At 35.5% G+C, this 18,857-nt stretch overlaps 1 protein-coding gene across 1 annotated transcript in view; it reads right to left on the bottom strand.

Annotated features, from left to right (window-relative positions):
• Nucleotides 1-1,148: 1,148 nt before the first annotated feature.
• CFAP43 (cilia and flagella associated protein 43) overlaps nt 1,149-18,857 on the bottom strand; it is a 106,155-nt gene continuing 88,446 nt past the window's right edge. Inside the window, exons 29-38 of the mRNA XM_039243999.1 lie at nt 16,802-16,909; nt 15,001-15,087; nt 14,141-14,229; nt 12,385-12,598; nt 10,902-11,014; nt 9,533-9,692; nt 3,766-3,930; nt 2,345-2,425; nt 1,585-1,738; nt 1,149-1,384 (exon numbers count right to left, since the gene is read on the bottom strand). Coding sequence (XP_039099930.1) covers nt 1,218-1,384; nt 1,585-1,738; nt 2,345-2,425; nt 3,766-3,930; nt 9,533-9,692; nt 10,902-11,014; nt 12,385-12,598; nt 14,141-14,229; nt 15,001-15,087; nt 16,802-16,909 — 1,338 coding nt within the window. The 3' untranslated portion in view covers nt 1,149-1,217. The remainder of the gene's footprint in view (nt 1,385-1,584; nt 1,739-2,344; nt 2,426-3,765; nt 3,931-9,532; nt 9,693-10,901; nt 11,015-12,384; nt 12,599-14,140; nt 14,230-15,000; nt 15,088-16,801; nt 16,910-18,857) is intronic.

The raw sequence follows: 18,857 nt of genomic DNA, 5'->3' as shown, positions 1-18,857 counted from the left end.
AATTTTTCTGTAAATAGGAGGTTTTATAATAATAGCTCTCTTGCTTTACCTATACCAGTGCACATTGGATATGGTGTTGCAGATTAAACTTAACAATTCACAAATTTTGGAACAATGAAATCATGACATTACTTGGAGGTTGTAGTCAAAGATCCCAATGGTATCATCTTGGAATGTAGCAGTCCACAGGCTATGGAAGGGCAAAGCAGCTTTCTGACCATTTAATCTTCTCATTATTTAATTATCACCTATTATAATGAATATGCAATGTAGAAGAATATGTTATGTTTATTTAGAAGAAAATATGCAGCTGCGCACCTGGGTGGCTCAGTGGGTTAAGCGACCAACTCTTGATTTTTGGCTCAGGTCATGATCTCACACTTCATGAGATTAAGCCCCATGTGGCTCTGTGTTGACAGTGTGGAGCTTGCTTGGGCTTCTCTCTCCCTTTCTCTCTGCCCTTCCCCCAACCCCTCTCTATCAAAGAAACAAAAAAAAAAAAGAAAGAAAGAAAATATGTTGTACTTTTCAAATGATTTAAGGCTTGGTAAAAGTAAACAGTTCACTTTGTTCTCAGGCTAGGATAGGATATGATCTTATATGTTCTGATAATTTTTTTTCTTTTTTAGAAAAGTTTATTTATTTTGAGAAAGAAAGAGATGAGCAGAGAGAGGGAAAGAGAGAATCCCAAATAGGCTCCACACTGAGTATGCAGCCTGATGCAAGGCTCGATCTCAACCGTGAGATCATGACCTGAGCCAAAATCAAGAGTTGGACACTTAACCAACTGAGCCACCCAGGTGTCCCCTGATAATTTTTTTTTCTGATTACATAAATGCTTGCTGTAGAAAACTTAATACAGAAAATATGAAAATCATTAACTCCTAAGTTTTATGGTAATTTCATAAAGTTAGAAATGCCAGTAGTGGCTAAGAAATTTTTGTCTTTATGACCAAAATTAAGACAAAATGAGTTAAATAGTAAAATAGATCTTGAATATTTTCAGTTCATTCTTTAGCAAAAACAACTCATGATACTTTAACATTCATAGAAGACAAACATTTTTATAATAATGAAAGTTAAAATTAAACAATTTGCTATTAAAAAATGCAATTAAGAAGAAACTCTACTTAAATGCCCTGATATGGGAGAAAAATCATTTTAATCAAATGAAATTATTTTTTAAATGACTGATTGTCGTTTCCCACCAGACATTTTTACATTTGAACAAAAGCAGGAAATGTCTTCATTCTTAATCGTTCAACTTCAGCCTGAAGTACTGAAAGCTGTTCAGCTTGTTGTTGTGAAATATTTGTTAACGCTTGTTGTTGCATCATGTTTTCATACCGTTCTTTAGCAATCTTTTCACAAGTCAGTTGAGACCCTATCCCAAAAATGAAGAAGAAAAGAATTCTTCATACTTTCAAATATAGAAACAGCACTGAGAATCAGTTAACCATGTGGAAGAAATGCTGGCAGCTTGACAACTACTGACCAGAATTCAGAAATAGAGATTACTTTTAAAGAAACTTAAAGTTGAGTAGGTTTGAGAAACAGTTGAGTAGTAAGAGAAACAATTCTTACCTATTGAATTACAGATGTCCTTTCTCTCTGAGACAGCCACCAGCTCTTCTCGTAAATTGCAGCTTAGAGTATAATTTGCTATGTCTTTTTGATTGCTGTACCTTCCCAGCTTTTTAAGTAGTTTTTTGCGGTTTTCCACATTCTTTTTGTGGGTCTGAAATTTTTGTTCCCATAACACCCCACAAAAATAATTGTGAAAAAAAAGTATTTTATAAAAAGACATTTTAAAATTTAAATTCATTATCATCAAGATATCATCACCATATCCCTACTGCCTAACATAATGCCTGCACATAGTAGTTAACTAAATTATTTGTTTAAAGATAGAATGATGCTTTAATACCAAATTTAAGAAAAAATCTAGTATATTCTTGAAAATGGGAGATTAAAACAAATCCCACATAACCTTGAGATTACTTTGTTTCCATCTTATATATACTATACAATCAAAACTGAGCATTTGTTAAGCAGTTACAAAAAAAGTTATGCCATGGAAAGACTATCAACACTTCTGAGAAATTGGAAATTCACGTATACTCAGGTATCTCCCACGGGGTTAATTCTAATATGAAAAGAATTATACCACACTTGTTATGGTTGCAAAGACACTATTTCAGGGGTCTCTAATGAGATCCTGAATATCAATAAAGGACCATGATATTATTAGGTTCTGTTTGAATTCATGATTTGGAACACTATTACTTTGTTCAAATGATTCACAACTGTTGGGATTATAATGATCAATATCTTTCAGACCTACCTTATCCAAAACAGCAATGGTTTGCTCCATTATTCCAATCTGAATGGCAATCAGAGTCTCATAATTTGGTTCATTTAGGAACTTGGAGAAGACAAAAAACCCACAATATATGTAAGTATATTTTTCTCTATTCTTTCAATAGATAATAAGAATAAAAAGTTCTTAGTTTTGAAAGTTACTATTGTCATAAAAGTTATCTAAGATTTATTTGACTTTTGTGCCATAATATTTACTTGTATTTAGCTACCGATATATTCACATGTATATTAATAATTACAGATGCCTAGACATTATTTTCTCATTCGTTTATTCAACTCACCAAATATTTATTAAGTATCTTATTTTGAGTCCTATATTAATATTGTCTGAATTAAAGATACTAAGGGAGATACAAAGATGGATAACATGACCTTAGCCTTCAAGAAAAAGAGAGCATGAAGATATGATTAGTTGCCAGAAAATAGATAAAGTGACTTACAAATTCAAAGGTGGCTTGAGAAGCCTATAAGAGGAACAGTGGGAATGAATTTGAAAAGTAGGGTTGAAGGATGTGGAATACCCACCTAAAGATTTCATAATTCATCTGCCATGTAAAAAGTTGCAGTTTAAAATGTTTGAGCAGAGGGGCACCTGGGTGACTCAGTCAGTTAAGCAACCGACTTGGGCTCAGGTCATGATCTCGAGGTTCATGAACTCGAGCCCCACATGGGACTCTGTGCTGATAACTCAGAGCCTGGAGCCTGCTTTGGATTCTGTGTCTCCCTCTCTCTCTCTGCCCCTCTCCTGCTTGCACTCTGTCTCTCTGTCTTTCAGGTAATGAATAAATATTAAAATTATTTAAATGTTTGAGCAGAGTAATAATGTTATTGGAGGTGAATAGCAATATTAATCTGATAGCAGCATATAGTAGAGATTAGATAAGAGAAAGCCCCAAAGTCAAGAGACTAGTTAGGAGATTATTATACAATAGTTTAAATCATGAAAAAGAAGAACTGAGCACCGGTAAAGGCAGTGGGGATAGAGAATGAGGGAATAAAGAAAGAAACTAGGCAAGACTTGGAAGACAGGGGAGAGGGGAATCCCAGATGACAGCTGCAAGCCTGAGTGAGTGGTTGGGAAAGAACAGAAATAAGCACATTAGTAAGGGATGCTGGTGGGAGGTAGGAAGGCAGAAATAGAACTCAGGGAGGTCAGGAACAGAGAACTTGGATTGGACTTTTAGCAGTGATCACTGAAATTAAAAAAATTTGAGACCGTCAAAGGAGAGAGCATGGAAAGAAACTGAGCTAAAGGCAGCATCTTAAAACTACTGGCTTAAAATATGCTTGATATTACAGGGACTTCTGATTAAATACTGTTTGAAGGAAGGAATGCATTAATGAATGAAAGTAAAATTATATGGTGGGGCAGGGAGAACTTACCTTTTGACGATCTCTGGAAAAAAATAGCATCTGAATATCCCAAGCCTTCTGATTTAGATCTTCCATTTCCATCTCCATTTTCTTATGTTCCCACTCAATCTGAAATATTCCTTTGTGGACATCTTTACTTTCCGTCATGCTAGCAACTTTCTTTTGTCCTTGAGTCTTGGAAAAAAAAAGTACATTCTGATATTCATAGGACTCTGCATACAGAATACAGAATATCTGAAGCTGCTATTCTTAGAAAACACTTGGACCACAGAGATAATTGTATCTTCTTTTAAAAATGTAGCAGATATTTAAAAATTACTTCTTGGGCAAAATCTGATCACTAAAAAGCTTTATAGGTACTAAGTAGAAAAGATTATAAAATATATTTGAAGAGCATAGCCAGTTTACTTTATATGTTAAAATTAGGCAGGAACTCTCTTTTTGTTATCCCCGATAATGTCTACATGCATTTGTACTCCAACTCTCTGCCCTGCTTCCTGACACTATAGATAAAAGATTGTAGTTTAATGCAGCTAGGCAAAACAGTATCCAGTTGGTAGCTAGTGGAAAAGCAAAATAAATAAATAAATAAAGTGAGTTAAATATTTTTAAACACCTAGATATTTTGCACTTCACTTCAAATTGCCTATATTGAAGTTCAGGAATATTTTCATGAATTTGTTCTGCCAGATTGCTAATAGTGAAACTAGTATGTCTCTAAAATTAATTTGTCCAAGGGGTCCATCAGTTAACATTTTATATTTTTCCTCTCTTCAAAAATTAGCTTTCTAAAGTTCATGCCACTATATTATGCCATATGTCCTGGTCCTCTTTTTAAAAATTATTTTCATCTTCTATTCACTACTTAACCTCTCAATTACTTGAATTTCTCACTATCAGTGATTTTTTTCCTCCATCTCACTCAGCCACCCAACTCCCACAGTCATACCCTTGATCTTGTCATAACAGCTCCAAAATCTTAACTTCAGGCATTTCTCTAGAGCAGTGTGTGTCAAATATTGGAAATATTGCCCCGCCAGGGGAAATTAAATGATGTTTGGAGAAATTTTGGCTGACACAACCGGAGGGAGGTGTTGCTACTGGCATCTACTGGGGAGATGCCAGGGATGCTACTAAACTGTACGTTACACGGGACATCTCTCCATAACAAATGATCATCTGACCCAAAATGTCAGTAGTGTCAAGGCTAAGAAACACTGCAGTGGAGCTACCACATCTCCTCTCTACTCTCTTTTCATCAGTTTTTTCCCAAGATTTACTTATAGTCACTGTGTCTACCTCATTTCATATAATTTTTTCAACCATGGCCAGTTGAGCCCCTGCCCCAACCTTCTACTGAGACTGCTCTTGTCAAGTAATTGACATAGTACACAAGTCCCTTGTCCTTGGAGACATTTTTCTCATGGTTTTCAGGTTTCCTCTTTATTGGCAGCTCCTTCTTAGTAGTTTCCTTACATGATTCCTTCTCTGCTAGATCTGTCAAAGTCAGACTTGGGGCACTGGCCCAAACTCTGTCTTCTCCTAAGTGGTCTCAAGCACTCTCATGGCTTAAACTATCCATTTGTAAATGTCTATAGGTAATAATCCATATGTAGTTACCTGTATATGATGTATATAAAGAACACTCCTAAATTTGTATGTCAGCCCTTAAGTCTGCCCAGTTAATATTTCCACTGGAATGTTTTATGTGCATCTCAAGTTTAACAAAGGCCAAAACTCTTTGTTTTATGTTATGAGCAAAGCTACATGTCTCCTGTTTTTCTCACATCAGTTAATCACACCATTATCTACTCAGATGCTCAGAAGCCAGTGCTTTAGGATTTATTCTTGATCCTTCTCTTTACTATTTGCATTGAATCCATCAGCAATTTTGACAATGATTTTTGTACCTACACTAACAAAATATGAAGAATACTCTAAGAAAACAAAGCTGAGGGAGTCCATCATTACTGGACCTGCTGTACCAGCAGTGCTAAAGGGAGTCCTTCAACCTGAAACAAGAAGGCACTACACAGTAACTCAAAACCTTAAGAATAATAAGAAACAAAAAAAACTAAATTAAAAATTTAACTACAAAGGTAGATATAAAAGTCAGAATTATTGTGTTTTGGTTTATAAATACTCTTTGTTTCCTCTATGATTTAAAAGAAAATGCACAGAGAAAAGAAAAAATGCACAAAACTATAAATCTATGATAATGGACACATACTGCATAAAGATATAATTTATGACAACAAGAACATAAAGAAGGGACAGAACTGTATAGGAGTTTTGTAGTTTTGTATACTTATTGAAATTAAGTTGGTGTTAATTTGGTTTGTTATAAAACTAAGATGTCAATCGTAATCCCTATGGTAACCACTAAGAGAACAACTAAAATGTATACAGAAAAGGAAAAGACAAGAGGATCAAAATGGTAGTCTGCAAAAAATCAACTGTATACAAAGGAAGGCAATAATGGAGGGATTGAGGAACCAGAAAATATAATAGAAAACAAATAACAAAATAATAAAGTCCTTTTTATTTTACCAGCAATTATTTTTATTTTTTAAAATATTTATTTATTTATTTTTGAGAGAGAGAGCGAGCACACATGCCCATAGCCAGGGAGGGGCAGAGAGAGAGGAAGGCACAGAATCTGAAGCAGGCTCCAGGCTATGAGCTCTCAGCGCAGAGCCCAACATGGAACTCGAACCCATGAACTGTGAGATCATGACCTGAGCCAAAGTCCGAGACTCAACCGATTGGGCCACCCAGGTGCCCCTCTAGCAATTGTTTTTTAATGTAAATGGATTAAACTCTATAAATAATAGGCAGATCCAGTGACACAAATATCTTGAAAGTGAAATGATATCATCCATACAAATTGTAATCAAAAGATAGCTGGGGTGGCTATCCTAACATCAGACAAACACATTATTTGCTGATAACAGATCATTCCTTTAAGAAGATACAGCAATTATAAACACATATGCACAAAAAACAAAGCCCCAAAATATATGAAGCAAAAATTGATAGAACTGAGGGAGAAATAGTTCCAGGATCGTAATAGGAGATTTCACCATCCCACTTTCAATAATGGATAGGACAAGTATACAGATAATCAGTAAGGATATAGAGGGTTTGAACAACACCATAAACTAATTAGACCTAAGAGACACATATAGAACACACCACTCAATAACAGCAGAATACATACTCTGCAAGTACAAATGGAACATTCTCAAATGTAGACCATAAAATGAATACTAACAAATTTTAAAAGATTGAAATCATACAAAACATTTATTCTGACCACAAAGGAATTAAACTAGAAATCAATAACAGAAGGAAAACTGGAATAGTCACAAATATGTGACTATTAAATAACACATTATTAAATAATAGGTCAAAGAAAAAACCGAAACGATATTAGGAAATACTGTGAAATGGGGTGCCTGGGTGGCACAGTTGGTTGAGCGCCCGGCTCTTTATTTCAGCTCAGGTTATGATCCCAGGGTCGTGGGATTGAACACCCTGTGTTGGGCTGCATGCTGAGAATGGAGTCTGCTTAAGATTCTCTCTCTTCTCCCTCTGCCCCTCTCCCCAGATCACACACTCACTTTCTCTCTCTCTTTCTAAAATAAAAAAAAAAAAATGATTTAAAAAAATTAAAAAAAGAAAATATTATGAAATGAAAGTGAAAACATAACATACCAAAACTTATGAGACACATAAAAAGCAGTGCTCAGAGGGAAATTTATAGCTGTAAGTACCTATGTTAAAAAAAGGAGAATTATCAAAGAAAAAAAAAGAAAATAATCTCAAATCAATGGTCTAAGAAAATGGAAACCAAAATCAACCCAACTCCAGAAGGAAGGAAGGAAATAGGAAGATTAGAACAGAGATAAATGAGATAGAAAATAGGAGACCAGAAAGAATAAATGAAACCAAAATCTTTGAAATCAAAATTGACAAAACCGTTAGAATAAGAAAAAAGATAAAACACTCAATTTGCTAAAATCAGAAATGAAATCAAAGACATTACTACTAACCTGATAGAATTTAAAAAGATTATAAGAGAATACTATGAACAATAGTATGCCAACAAATAGATAAATCTAGATGAAACAAAAAATTCTAGAAACACACAAACTACAAAAACTGACTCAAGAAGTAACAAAAAATCTGAATAAACCTGTAGTAAATAAAGACTGAATCAGCATAAAAGACCTCCCAACAAAATAAAAAGTCCAGGACCAGAAAGCTTCACTGGTGAATTCTACCAAATATTCAAAGAAGAATTAATACAACACTTCTCAAACTCTTTTAAAAAATAGAAGAGGAGGGAACACTTCTAAACCCATTTTACAAGATCATCATTACCTTGACACCAGAGCCAGACAAGAACACCATAAGAAAATTATAGGCCCATATCTTTTTTTTTAAAGTTTATTTATTATTTTCAAAGAGAAGGAGAACACAGGCAGATGAAGGAAAGAGAGAGGGGAGAGAGAAAGAATCCCAAACAGCTCTGCACTGTCAGATGTGCAAACTGATCCCACAAACCATGAGATCATGACCTGAGCTGAAATCAAGAGCTGGACACTTAACTGGCTGAGCCACCCAGTCATCCCACAGGGCCAGAGCCTTGATAAACAGAGATACAAAAGTCCTCAACAAAATATTATCAAACTGGATTCAACACTACATTAAAAGGATCTTACATACATACACACACTCCTAGACATATGTTCAAACTGATGAAAAATTAGGATAAAGAGAATATCTCTAAGGCAGACATAATACATTAAGAGGAACAAAGATCTAAAAATATATTGCAGGCACCTTGTCAGAAGCCGTAAGCCAGAAGAAAATGAACACCTTGAAAGTGAAAAGGATGAGAGAAAGAAAGAAACAAAACCTGCCAATCAGTGAACCTAGCAAACTATCTTTCAACAGCGAAGGTGAATCAAAGACAATTTCAGACAAAGAAAAACTTAGAGAATTCATTACAGGCAGATTTGCAATTCAATTCAGTTAAAAGTTCTTTAAGCAGAAGATACATGGTATAAGAAATTTTAATCCACACAAAGAAAGATCTCTTGAAATAGTGAAAATGAAAGGAAATAGGAAATGATTTTTTCTTGTTTTTCATCACTCTAAAAGAAAATTCTCTAAAGCAAAAATAGTAACAGTGCATTGTCGGTTTAGAATATTTGGAAAAGTAAAATGCGTGGCAACATTAGCACACAATTCCCAAATAGCATAAATTCCCTAAGTATTTGGAAATTAAATAACATTTCTAAATAGCCCATGAGTCAAACATGGAAGTTAATGGGAAATTAGAAAATATTTTGAATGGAAAGAAAATGAAAACACAAAATATCAAAATTTACAGAATGCAGCTAAAACAGTGCTTAGGGAAAAATTTATAACATTAAATGTTTATACTAGAAAATAAGCGAGGTCTGAAATCAATGATCTAATCTTATCTAAAACTATCATTACATGAGTAGATTGAGCCTAACAAAATGATAGCATATTACTATGAGCATTTAACCTTGTAGTTTTGAACTTCTTATACCTTAGAATCATCTGGGAAGCTTTTAAAAATACCCATGCTTAGGGGTGGGCCTGGACACATTTGTAAAGTTCTTTAGATGATTCTAATGTATAGCCAGAGTTAGGAACCACTGACTTAACTGAATGAAAATGATTTATCATGGAAATGGGAAAATAATGAAAAAATTTGGTACAGTAGATTTGGGATTACCCGAATCACAGAATTCAAGTCTTCAATTATGCTCTTGTTGATGAGAATTGCATCAGGATACTCCAGCAATAATTGGAAATTTTCCAGCTCTACTTGTCCTTGTTTAAGGAGAATTTGGATTGTCAAATTCAACTGGAATCTCGCCTTCTCTTCCTGTAATCTACATTAAAAAGACTTCAAAGTAAGTAGTTATAATATACTTATATTTCAAATTTCATCTATTATCTGAGAATATAAAATCCAAACTTAATTTTCAACTTAAATTTCAAACTTAAACAGAAGGAAAACCAGCTGGAGAGTAATGCAGAAAATATTTTCCCAATGATGAGCTTTCTTGGAGGTCTCTGTGATACCTCTTATTGATATGGAACTATACTGGGGCCACTCAAAGAATGGCATGGACAGAAATACATTCATAAAGCTATACGTTATGATTAAGAAAAGATTAATATGGGGCGCCTGGGTGGCTTAGTCGGTTAAGCGTCCGACTTTCGCTTAGGTCATGATCTCGCGGTTCGTGGGTTCGAGCCCCGCGTCGGGCTCTGTGCTGACTGCCAGCTCAGAGCCTGGAGCCTGTTTCAGAGTCTGTGTCTCCCCCTCTCTCTGACCCTCCCCTGCTCACGCTGTCTCTCTCTCTCTCTCTCTCTCTCTCTCCTAGAAATAAATAAAAATATTAAAAAAAAAAAAAGAAAAGATTAATATGATTTTGGAAGAAAACTGAGATGCTACCAAATAACAAATCTATTAAAGTTCTGACTTCATGTATTGACTTCTAATATTTCATTAGCAATGTTTAATCTATATGCTACTTATATCTATTTTGGGCAAATTCACATTTCTCTTAAAGCCTGGATCTGGAAATGATGTATAATGATGAATTTGGGAACATCAAAGAAGCATTTATCAAAGTGGCTGTAAGTTTGGATAAAGTGAAGTTAAGGACTTAAAACAGTATCCCAATCACTTAGCAAAATAGAATAAACTCTCCTAAAGAAAAAGATATTAGCTGGTTAGTTGTATACATGGAAAGTTCTTGGATATCTGCCCAATTTTCCACATTGTTTGTGTGGCTTGAGCCCAAAAGTGCTTATTAGCAGAAACAAGTTCTTTGTATTTTTATGTGGAAGGAGCAGATTAAAAAATAATAAGATTTTCCCCAAACTTGCCTATTTCTAATAAGAGCAATGGAACTTGTAGATAAGTTCCATTCTGAAGTAAGGTCTTTTGTAACAAAATGCACTTTTTAAAGAAGTTATAAAGCCCAGCAACCTAGACCATTCTGTGCCAGTTTTAAGCCATGATAACACAATCTAACTTAGCTTAGGCTTAGACTTTGTGTAAATGAACATGAATGAAAGGTTCAAATTACACAATGCGTTCGTGGAACACTTTTTCAATTTCCTGTTGCAACTTCTCGTCCTCTTCAGTTCTCCTCCGGAGGAAAGCCATCATTTCCATTAAGCCAGCCGCTTTCTGCTTTACCTGAAGGAACCAAACCACAAACATCTCAGTATATATGGAGCTTTAGAAATAAAAACGAACTAATTTTAAAGAACTTTGGATGGGTGCTGGGTTGGCTCAGTTGATTAAGCATCTGACTTTGGCTCAGGTCATGATCTCACAGTTTGTGGGTTTAAGCCCTATGTTGGGCTCTGTGATGACAGCTCAGGGCCTGGAGCCTGCTTCAGATTCTGTGTCTCCTCCTCTCTCTGCTCCTCCCTCAGTCATGCTCTGTCTCTCAAAAATAAATTTAAAATGTTAAAAAAAAAAACTTAACAAAAAAAGAAAGAAAGAAGTTTGGAAAACATGTTTTAACTTAGCTACGAAAACTTAACAAACCCATTTTTCTAGGAGATTAACAAAAATTTAAATCCCTGCCATTATGTAATAAAAGACACCTAAAACTTACATGGTACATCCATGAATAATTTGAAAGGTATCCAATTTGCCTCTCACTGAAAATCAAATACTCAAGCAGCCACAATTTTCCTTATGTCTTATTTTAAAATTCATTCTCCTTATCTCAGATGAAAATATAAAATCATAGATTCTTTAGCAAAAATATACCAGTCTGATGCTTGTGGCTGTCAATTTAGGGAATTTGAGAGAGGGGACGCAGAGGGAGGTTAACAAACAATAAGAGGAAGGATTCTTCTCTCAAACATACCCTCAAATGTGACCCTTTGTCACATTAAAAGAATATTCTAGCAAAACTATAAAGTATGTTCTAGTGAAATATAATTCTAATCTTTGCAAAATGGGATGAGGACAACTCAAGACCAGGGCAGAGAGGAGAGGGAAGTTGTGTCTACAACAGTGCTGTCCAAGATAAACACAATGTGAGCCATAAATGTGAGCCACACACTTAATTTTCAATTTTGTAGTAGCCACATTATAAAAAGTGAAATGAAACCATGAAATTAATTTTACTAATATGTTTTTATTTAATACAATATATCCAAAATATTATCATTTCAACCTGTAATGAATATAAAAAATATAGAGACATTTTCCACTTCTTTTTCATAACTAAGACTGCTAAATCTATATATATTTTCTACTTAGAGCATGTCTCAATGGGACTGGCCACATTATTTCAAGTAAACAGTAACCCCATGCGGCTAGTGGCCCCCATTTTGGGCAGTGTGGGCCTACAATACAGGCCTATACTTAGCCCTTAATACCACTATGGCTAATATTTTACCTCAGTATTATTACTAACATTACTAACTACTATCCTAACTGGAAAACCTAAATAATTAGCATTTCTGGAAGCCATGATCACTATAAACTATATATATTAGCACACTAAATGAAATGAAATGAAAATGGAAGAAAATGTTGTCATATACTTTCTGTTCATTTTCCACTTTCGCTCGTCTGGTTATGCAGAAATGATTCCAGACCAAGGGGTCCAAGCCTTCTGGCATGTTACTAATATTGTCCAAGTCATCCATGGCTTTCATTAACTGGGCAAAGGCATCCTTATTCAATTTCCCAGATTCTGGTCGCTCTCCAAAAGGCACAATACTGGATGTATCTGAGTGTATTTTCTGTTTGGGAATCCTGGTAATACCAATAAAAACCCATCAATCTTTTACATTTTCACACACAAGAAATCAATGTTAAATTATACAACCCTGAGCATCAGTATGACATTGCAAGACACTTTATTTTGGCATTTGGAGGCTGGTGGGTGGACTATTCCAAAGAAAAAAGCACCCACTTTGATCTTCTTGCATATTCCCTGGATACCCAACCATGACCTTGGCAGGACTACTGATGTTCTTAACTGTTGTCAGCACTGGCAGCTTTACCTGCACTGAAGAAGTCTAGCCCAAGAGGAGTGTGGATATTCCCTAGATATGTCCCACATATCCTCTAGCCTGGAATATCTCAGATATAAACTCAACTGGAGAAGTACCTTTTAAAATCTACATTAAGATATTAGTTTTGTTTCCCTGGGCTGTAGCTAGGAAGAAAAGAGAGATACAGAGATTTGTACCAGCCACTCACTATCAAGATGCTTTACAATATGCTGTGAAGTTGTTATTGTTATCTTCTCTCTCTAGATGAGAAAGTCTGAGAGAAGCTGTTGGTCTAAGACCACAGGTCTGATAGTTGGTAGAATTAGGACTTAAAACCAATTCTGTCTGACAATAAATCTTACGATTTCTCCACTGCTGCCTCCCATATGTAAGAAGTCTTCCTTCTTTTTTACAAGACTTACGACTCACTCCTTTAAAAATAGGGAAACCAAGATATGAGACCTGTTCTAGGTTGAATTCCTTGGGGTTGCATGTAACCTGCTAGGGGTGAGAGAATGAGTCTATATCTCAGACACAAATAGGCTTATACATTTGTAACAAATTACATGGTTTCTAGCTTACATTTGATTGAAAATTATGGAAATCTGTGGATTTCTATGGAAATTGTAAAAATTTGGAAATCTGTGAAATGTAATTCTAATGCTCCTCTCACTATAAAAAAAACAGATATTTTTAGAACCCTTTATGATAATGTTTATTTTCAACCATATATATACTGGGATTTTTCAAACTTTGTCTTAACACAATTACATGAAATGTTCTGAGTGCCAAATAAGTTTGGAAAACTCTGCTTATTCTGCTTTTTATACTTGGAGATCCAAAGGCCAAAAACAAGTTCTGAGAAGTTCATCAGTAAAGAAAACTGTTTAACTTTTTTTCTTTTAACCCAGTATTTCCCCCAAACTTATTTTGTCCTGGAAGACTTTTACATGCGATTCCAATTCATACCACAAGTTCCTCATATTTGCTGGAAAATATCTTGGGAAAAACTATAAATCTGTATGCCATCTATAACTTAAGAGGAACTACTTTCATAGAACTAAAATAGCACAGTGCTTACCTAGACACTTTCTGGACAAAATCATTATTCTTCATTGTTTACCTTAAGATGTAAGAATAATCTTTAAAAAACCCAGAGTTATGACACTTGAACATTTTCACATAAAAGATGTTATGCTGGATATTTCTATCTAATTGGGATTGAAAAAAAATCTAATAATATTTCTCTTCACTTAAAAACTTTTTTTCTCAGAAACATGATGGCAAAGGAGAAACAAACCTTGGTCGGCGTTTAAAAAGTTTGTAGAGTATATCCACCTGATGACTGGGAATTTCAGAAAATTCTTTTTTAAAGCTGCGATCCAAAACCTAAGGACAGACATATCATTTCTGGGATTGCAAATGTGTTCAGAAGCCCTTTCTTTGTTGACAATACTCTTCAAAATATAGGATGGTATCACTGTGATTTTAAAAGTCTATGAAAATTTGGTTTATAAAGTAGATTTGTTAAAGGGTTACCACTCACTCACTATGCAAGGATTTCTCAAAGATTTATTCTGAATCAGGAGTACCTCAGTGAATTTTAAATACTACTTCATATAAGGTTCTAGAAATCATTCAGAACCAAATTTCACAAAATAATATTTACCAGTAAAACATGCAAGGTATTCCATTCCGTTCCGTTCCATTCCATTCCATTCCATTCCATTCCATTCCATTCCATTCCATTCCATTCCATTCTATTCTATTCTATTCTATTCTATTCTTATGTTTTTCTATCCTGTTCTTTTCCATTACAAAACTATTGGTCAGGGGCACCTGGGTGGCTCAGTCAGTTAGGCATCTGCCTCTTGATATCATGACCAACTGATGGGGACTGCAACTTAAAGTCTGAGAAGCCCTAAAGTCTAGATGATCTCTCTCTCTCTCTTTTTTTTTTTTTTGTACAAGAAAATGTTTAAACCAGAGATGTTTTATACAATGATTATCAGAAATATACAATGGCACAGAATGAAGTTCACTGAGAATTATAGTAGTAGAAAAATCTATGAGGAAATTAAATTACATCCCTTTTAATCTTCCCCAAATCTAGACAGCAACTCTACTGCATTGGTGAATGGGTAAGACAATGGCTCTCACTTTGTCTTCTGCCAATAAGTTGTCATAGTGTTCCTTGTACACATCAAGGTTTTCTTTGGCTTTCTGGATGGCCTCTGAAGTCTGGCTCTGTAATAACATCAAGAATAGGCAACTGGAACTAAATTTTTCAGGATAAACAAAAATATTGGGGATATTAAAAATAACAAGAAATTTCCTAGTACAAGATAAATATGTCAGTGGAATACCCATTACAGATTCAGATTTGTAGAAGAAAGTAAATCAATTGGAGATTTTGAAACAACAAACATCTAATCACCTGTTTCTAAGTATAGCCAGGCCTACATGTGAGTGTGTTAAGTGACTAAAGGAAGTACAGATGATGGAACACAGTCTTGGGCTTCATATGGGCCTGGCTTTCGAGAGATTGAATATATATAAACAGACAATGGCCAGACTATATACTATATACAAACAGGACTCTGATCCACAACCCCTGTAGCAACTAGCCAGGAAGCTAAACCATATCCTCAGCAGTAATCAACCCCAAACTGCCAGGACTTGGTCACTAACTTTCAGTTTTCCTAATTTTTGCTGCCATTTCCAGTTTAGGACTAAACAGGGAAATCCAAATATGCTCCCCAAATTAATCAGAGAGGTTGCCTGTCTTCTAATTAACTTGCCCCTGGCTTCCCCATGTCAACAACTTCTAATCAGAGTGCTATAAAGCTTTCCCACCCCGCTGCCTGACTCTGAGTGTCTGCCAAACACAAGAAATGGGGGCTGAACCCTTACTCTACCAAGCTCTGAATAAATAGTCTGCTTACTCTCATCTAGACAGTCTTCATTTATTTCCACAGTTCCAATTCCTGTTATTTTACATTCAAATGGGTGACTTATGCATGTTACCAGCTTTCCTCAACTATGAGAGAAATCCAATACCCTGCAGGGTTGTTATGAGGAGGGCTGCATTTAAAAGGTGCTTTCCACGGGCGCCTAGGTGGCCCAGTGAAGCCTCAGAGTTTGGCTCAGGTCATGATCTTGCATTCACAAGTTCAAGCCCTCAGTCAGGTTCTGTGCTGACAGCTCAGAGCCTGGAGCCTGCTTTGGATTCTGTGTCTCCCTCTCTCTCACTGCCCCTTCCCTGCCCGCACTCTGTCTCTGTCTCTTTCTCAAAAATAAACATTAAAAAAATTTTTAGAAGGTGCTTTACCTATGTAATTTAATAGACAGCAAAAACTAAGTTCATATGTCATATATGACACTTTAAATCATTCATATGTAAATGTTCTTTATTAATACTAGTAATAAAAGCTGGTATCTTTTGAAAATTATGTGACAAGCATTTTACATTCATTGTCTCATTAATAAAATATATCTATTCATGCTCCTATTTATCAGAGTTTTTCAGAAAATGACAGATTTTCATTCTATAAGCTAACCCTCTACTTACACATTTAGTAAAACATAGGGTTCTAAATGATCCAGAGAAAACAATACTCCCAGAGAAGAGCTTGCAAATAGCTTAAAAGGTTCTATGTCTTGTCCAAGGTCCCACAGCTAGTCAGTAGTTAGAAGTGGGTCCTTCCAACCATAAAGCTATATTGTCTCATTTTATAAATCATATGTCATATGAAAGTTACACAGTTCTTTTGACTAAATGGTTACAGGTGTGGAATCACATAACTTCATGAAGAGACTAGAGCAGGTGCTTTCACCAGACGCTGGAGCCACATCTCTGGCAGGGAGCCAAGGAACACACACAGCTGAGACGGATGTGCAAAGGAAGGAAGGGTCTAGGTGTATGAGCTCTTGTACTCAAGGTAACAGATTCTGTCCTTACTTTCTCCTCCTGCTTCCTCATAAGGTAGTTGTTTAGGAATGCTTCTCTGGAACTTATTTCTTCATCCAACAGCAAAGAAAAAGCAAGGTTATTTATTTTCAGTTCTTCCTGTAGAAATATTTCAAAAGATGGGGAAGTTGATCACTACTTCTATTTGAGAAATGATTTTCTACTGAGGGCCACAGGCTTGACACTCATCAAGCAGATTTATGACATACAAATAAGAGAAATTCTTTTCAAGAAAAAGGGAATATCGATGGCTGCACTAACTACTCAGTTATTCCACCTTTTCCATCTTTTCATTGTATGGTGAAATATATGTATATATATATATATACACAGAAAAAATACATAAAACAATGTACAGTTCGAGTTAGTATAAAGGTAAAACACCCTTGCAATCACTACACAGTTCAAGTATTAGAGCTTTCCCATCCCAGAAGCCCCTTCCATGCATCCCCTTCACAGTCTCAATCCCAGTAATAACCACCTTCCTGACATTCATAATAATCACTCTCTTTATGCTTTTCTTATCAATTTCTTTATGCTTTTATTACCCAAGTATATCTCTAGGAACTAACTTGTCCATTTAAAAAATTATCACATGAAAAAAATCTCCTATGATCCACAGATTCCCTTCCATCCCTTTCCTTTCCTCACACTTACTTGTAGTTTTACCTAATCTGGGCTTTGCTAACTGCATACTTCCAGTGAGTTCGTCAGTATCCTTCATCTCATGCACTTCCTGAAAACTGGCAGCTCATCAGAGGCCTGATCAGAGCCATGTGTGACCCTTTTGGCAATACCGTAAGTGATACTATGTCCTTTGATCAGGAGACAGATAATGTCTGCTTTTCTGTGATGTTAGTAAGTGCAGACACTGCATGCCCTGGCCCAACTCTCCATGGAGAGTTGTAAGATGGTGATAATCTATTGCTATAGTCCCTTGTATTCACTTATTAATTAAAACTCTTTTATAAATCAACAGATGCTCCTCCTTATCTGCAATGTAGTTACCTAGTGGTACAGTTCATACAGGAAGGCAGAATCAATACTGGACACTTTCTTTCTATCAGTTTTTAAATAATGAATTGGTTGTTACCCTCTGAAGGTGAACGATAGGCATTTTTCTTTTTAAAATACCACAAACTCATGAATTTAAACAACTTTGGTGGGCTTCAGTTAATTGCAATGATTATCACTTTTGAACTTTTGAGTCTTAAATTATTCCCTTTAGGGGAGCTTTTAAAATTGGCTCCTTAGTCCTTTGCATATTACCTGGTAGTCTTTGATAGTTTCCTCATTATTTTGTATGAAAAGATGTTCTAAACATATCATTTTAAAATAATAGCTTTATTAATATATATTTCATACAATTCACTCACTTCATATAAGTCAAGTTTCATCCATGTTGTAGCATGTATTAGTACTTGTCATTGCCAAATAATATTCCATCATATGGATAAGTCATATTTTATTTATCTATATGTAGTTGTTGGACATTTGGATTGTTTCAACTTTTTGGCCATTATGACTGTTCTTATGACTAGTGCTGGGCCATTCATTCCCAATCTCCCCCCACCCAACAACCATATACACACTCCCTCCCTGTGGGGCTAGTGAGTCCTCCCTGTGGGCCATGACTCCCCAGGAGCAGCGCTCTCTCAAGGCTACAGGTCTTGCTGGTAGTGGTAGTAGCTCCCTTCCCTTGCGTCTTTAGATTTAGAGATGTTATTGGCTTCCCACTGTTTCTAGTCTCTTCACCATTCCTTGCTGTTTCCCTTAACCCTGCCCAGACCTCAGCAAAGAGCCCCTGCATTAAACTATTCAATGTAACTCTTTCAGTGTACCATTCCTATTGGGACCCCAAGGATAGAGACATCCTCCTGAAGGTTCCCTTATCTTCTTTCATCTTCTTTGGTTGACCCTCTGGCCTTCAGAGACATATATAAATTTTTAAGATCTTGTATTTCTCAAAATATCATTATTCTCCTCTTACACTCAAATGATAGTTTGGGAAGTATAAAATCCAATGCTAGGAATAATTTCCCCTTAG

Source organism: Hyaena hyaena, unplaced genomic scaffold (assembly GCF_003009895.1).
Source record: "Hyaena hyaena isolate Hyena2069 unplaced genomic scaffold, ASM300989v1 scaffold_233, whole genome shotgun sequence".
NCBI lineage: Eukaryota > Metazoa > Chordata > Mammalia > Carnivora > Hyaenidae > Hyaena > Hyaena hyaena.
The sequence above is the reverse complement of the archived record's forward strand: the minus strand, read 5'-3'. Positions and strand labels throughout refer to the sequence as shown.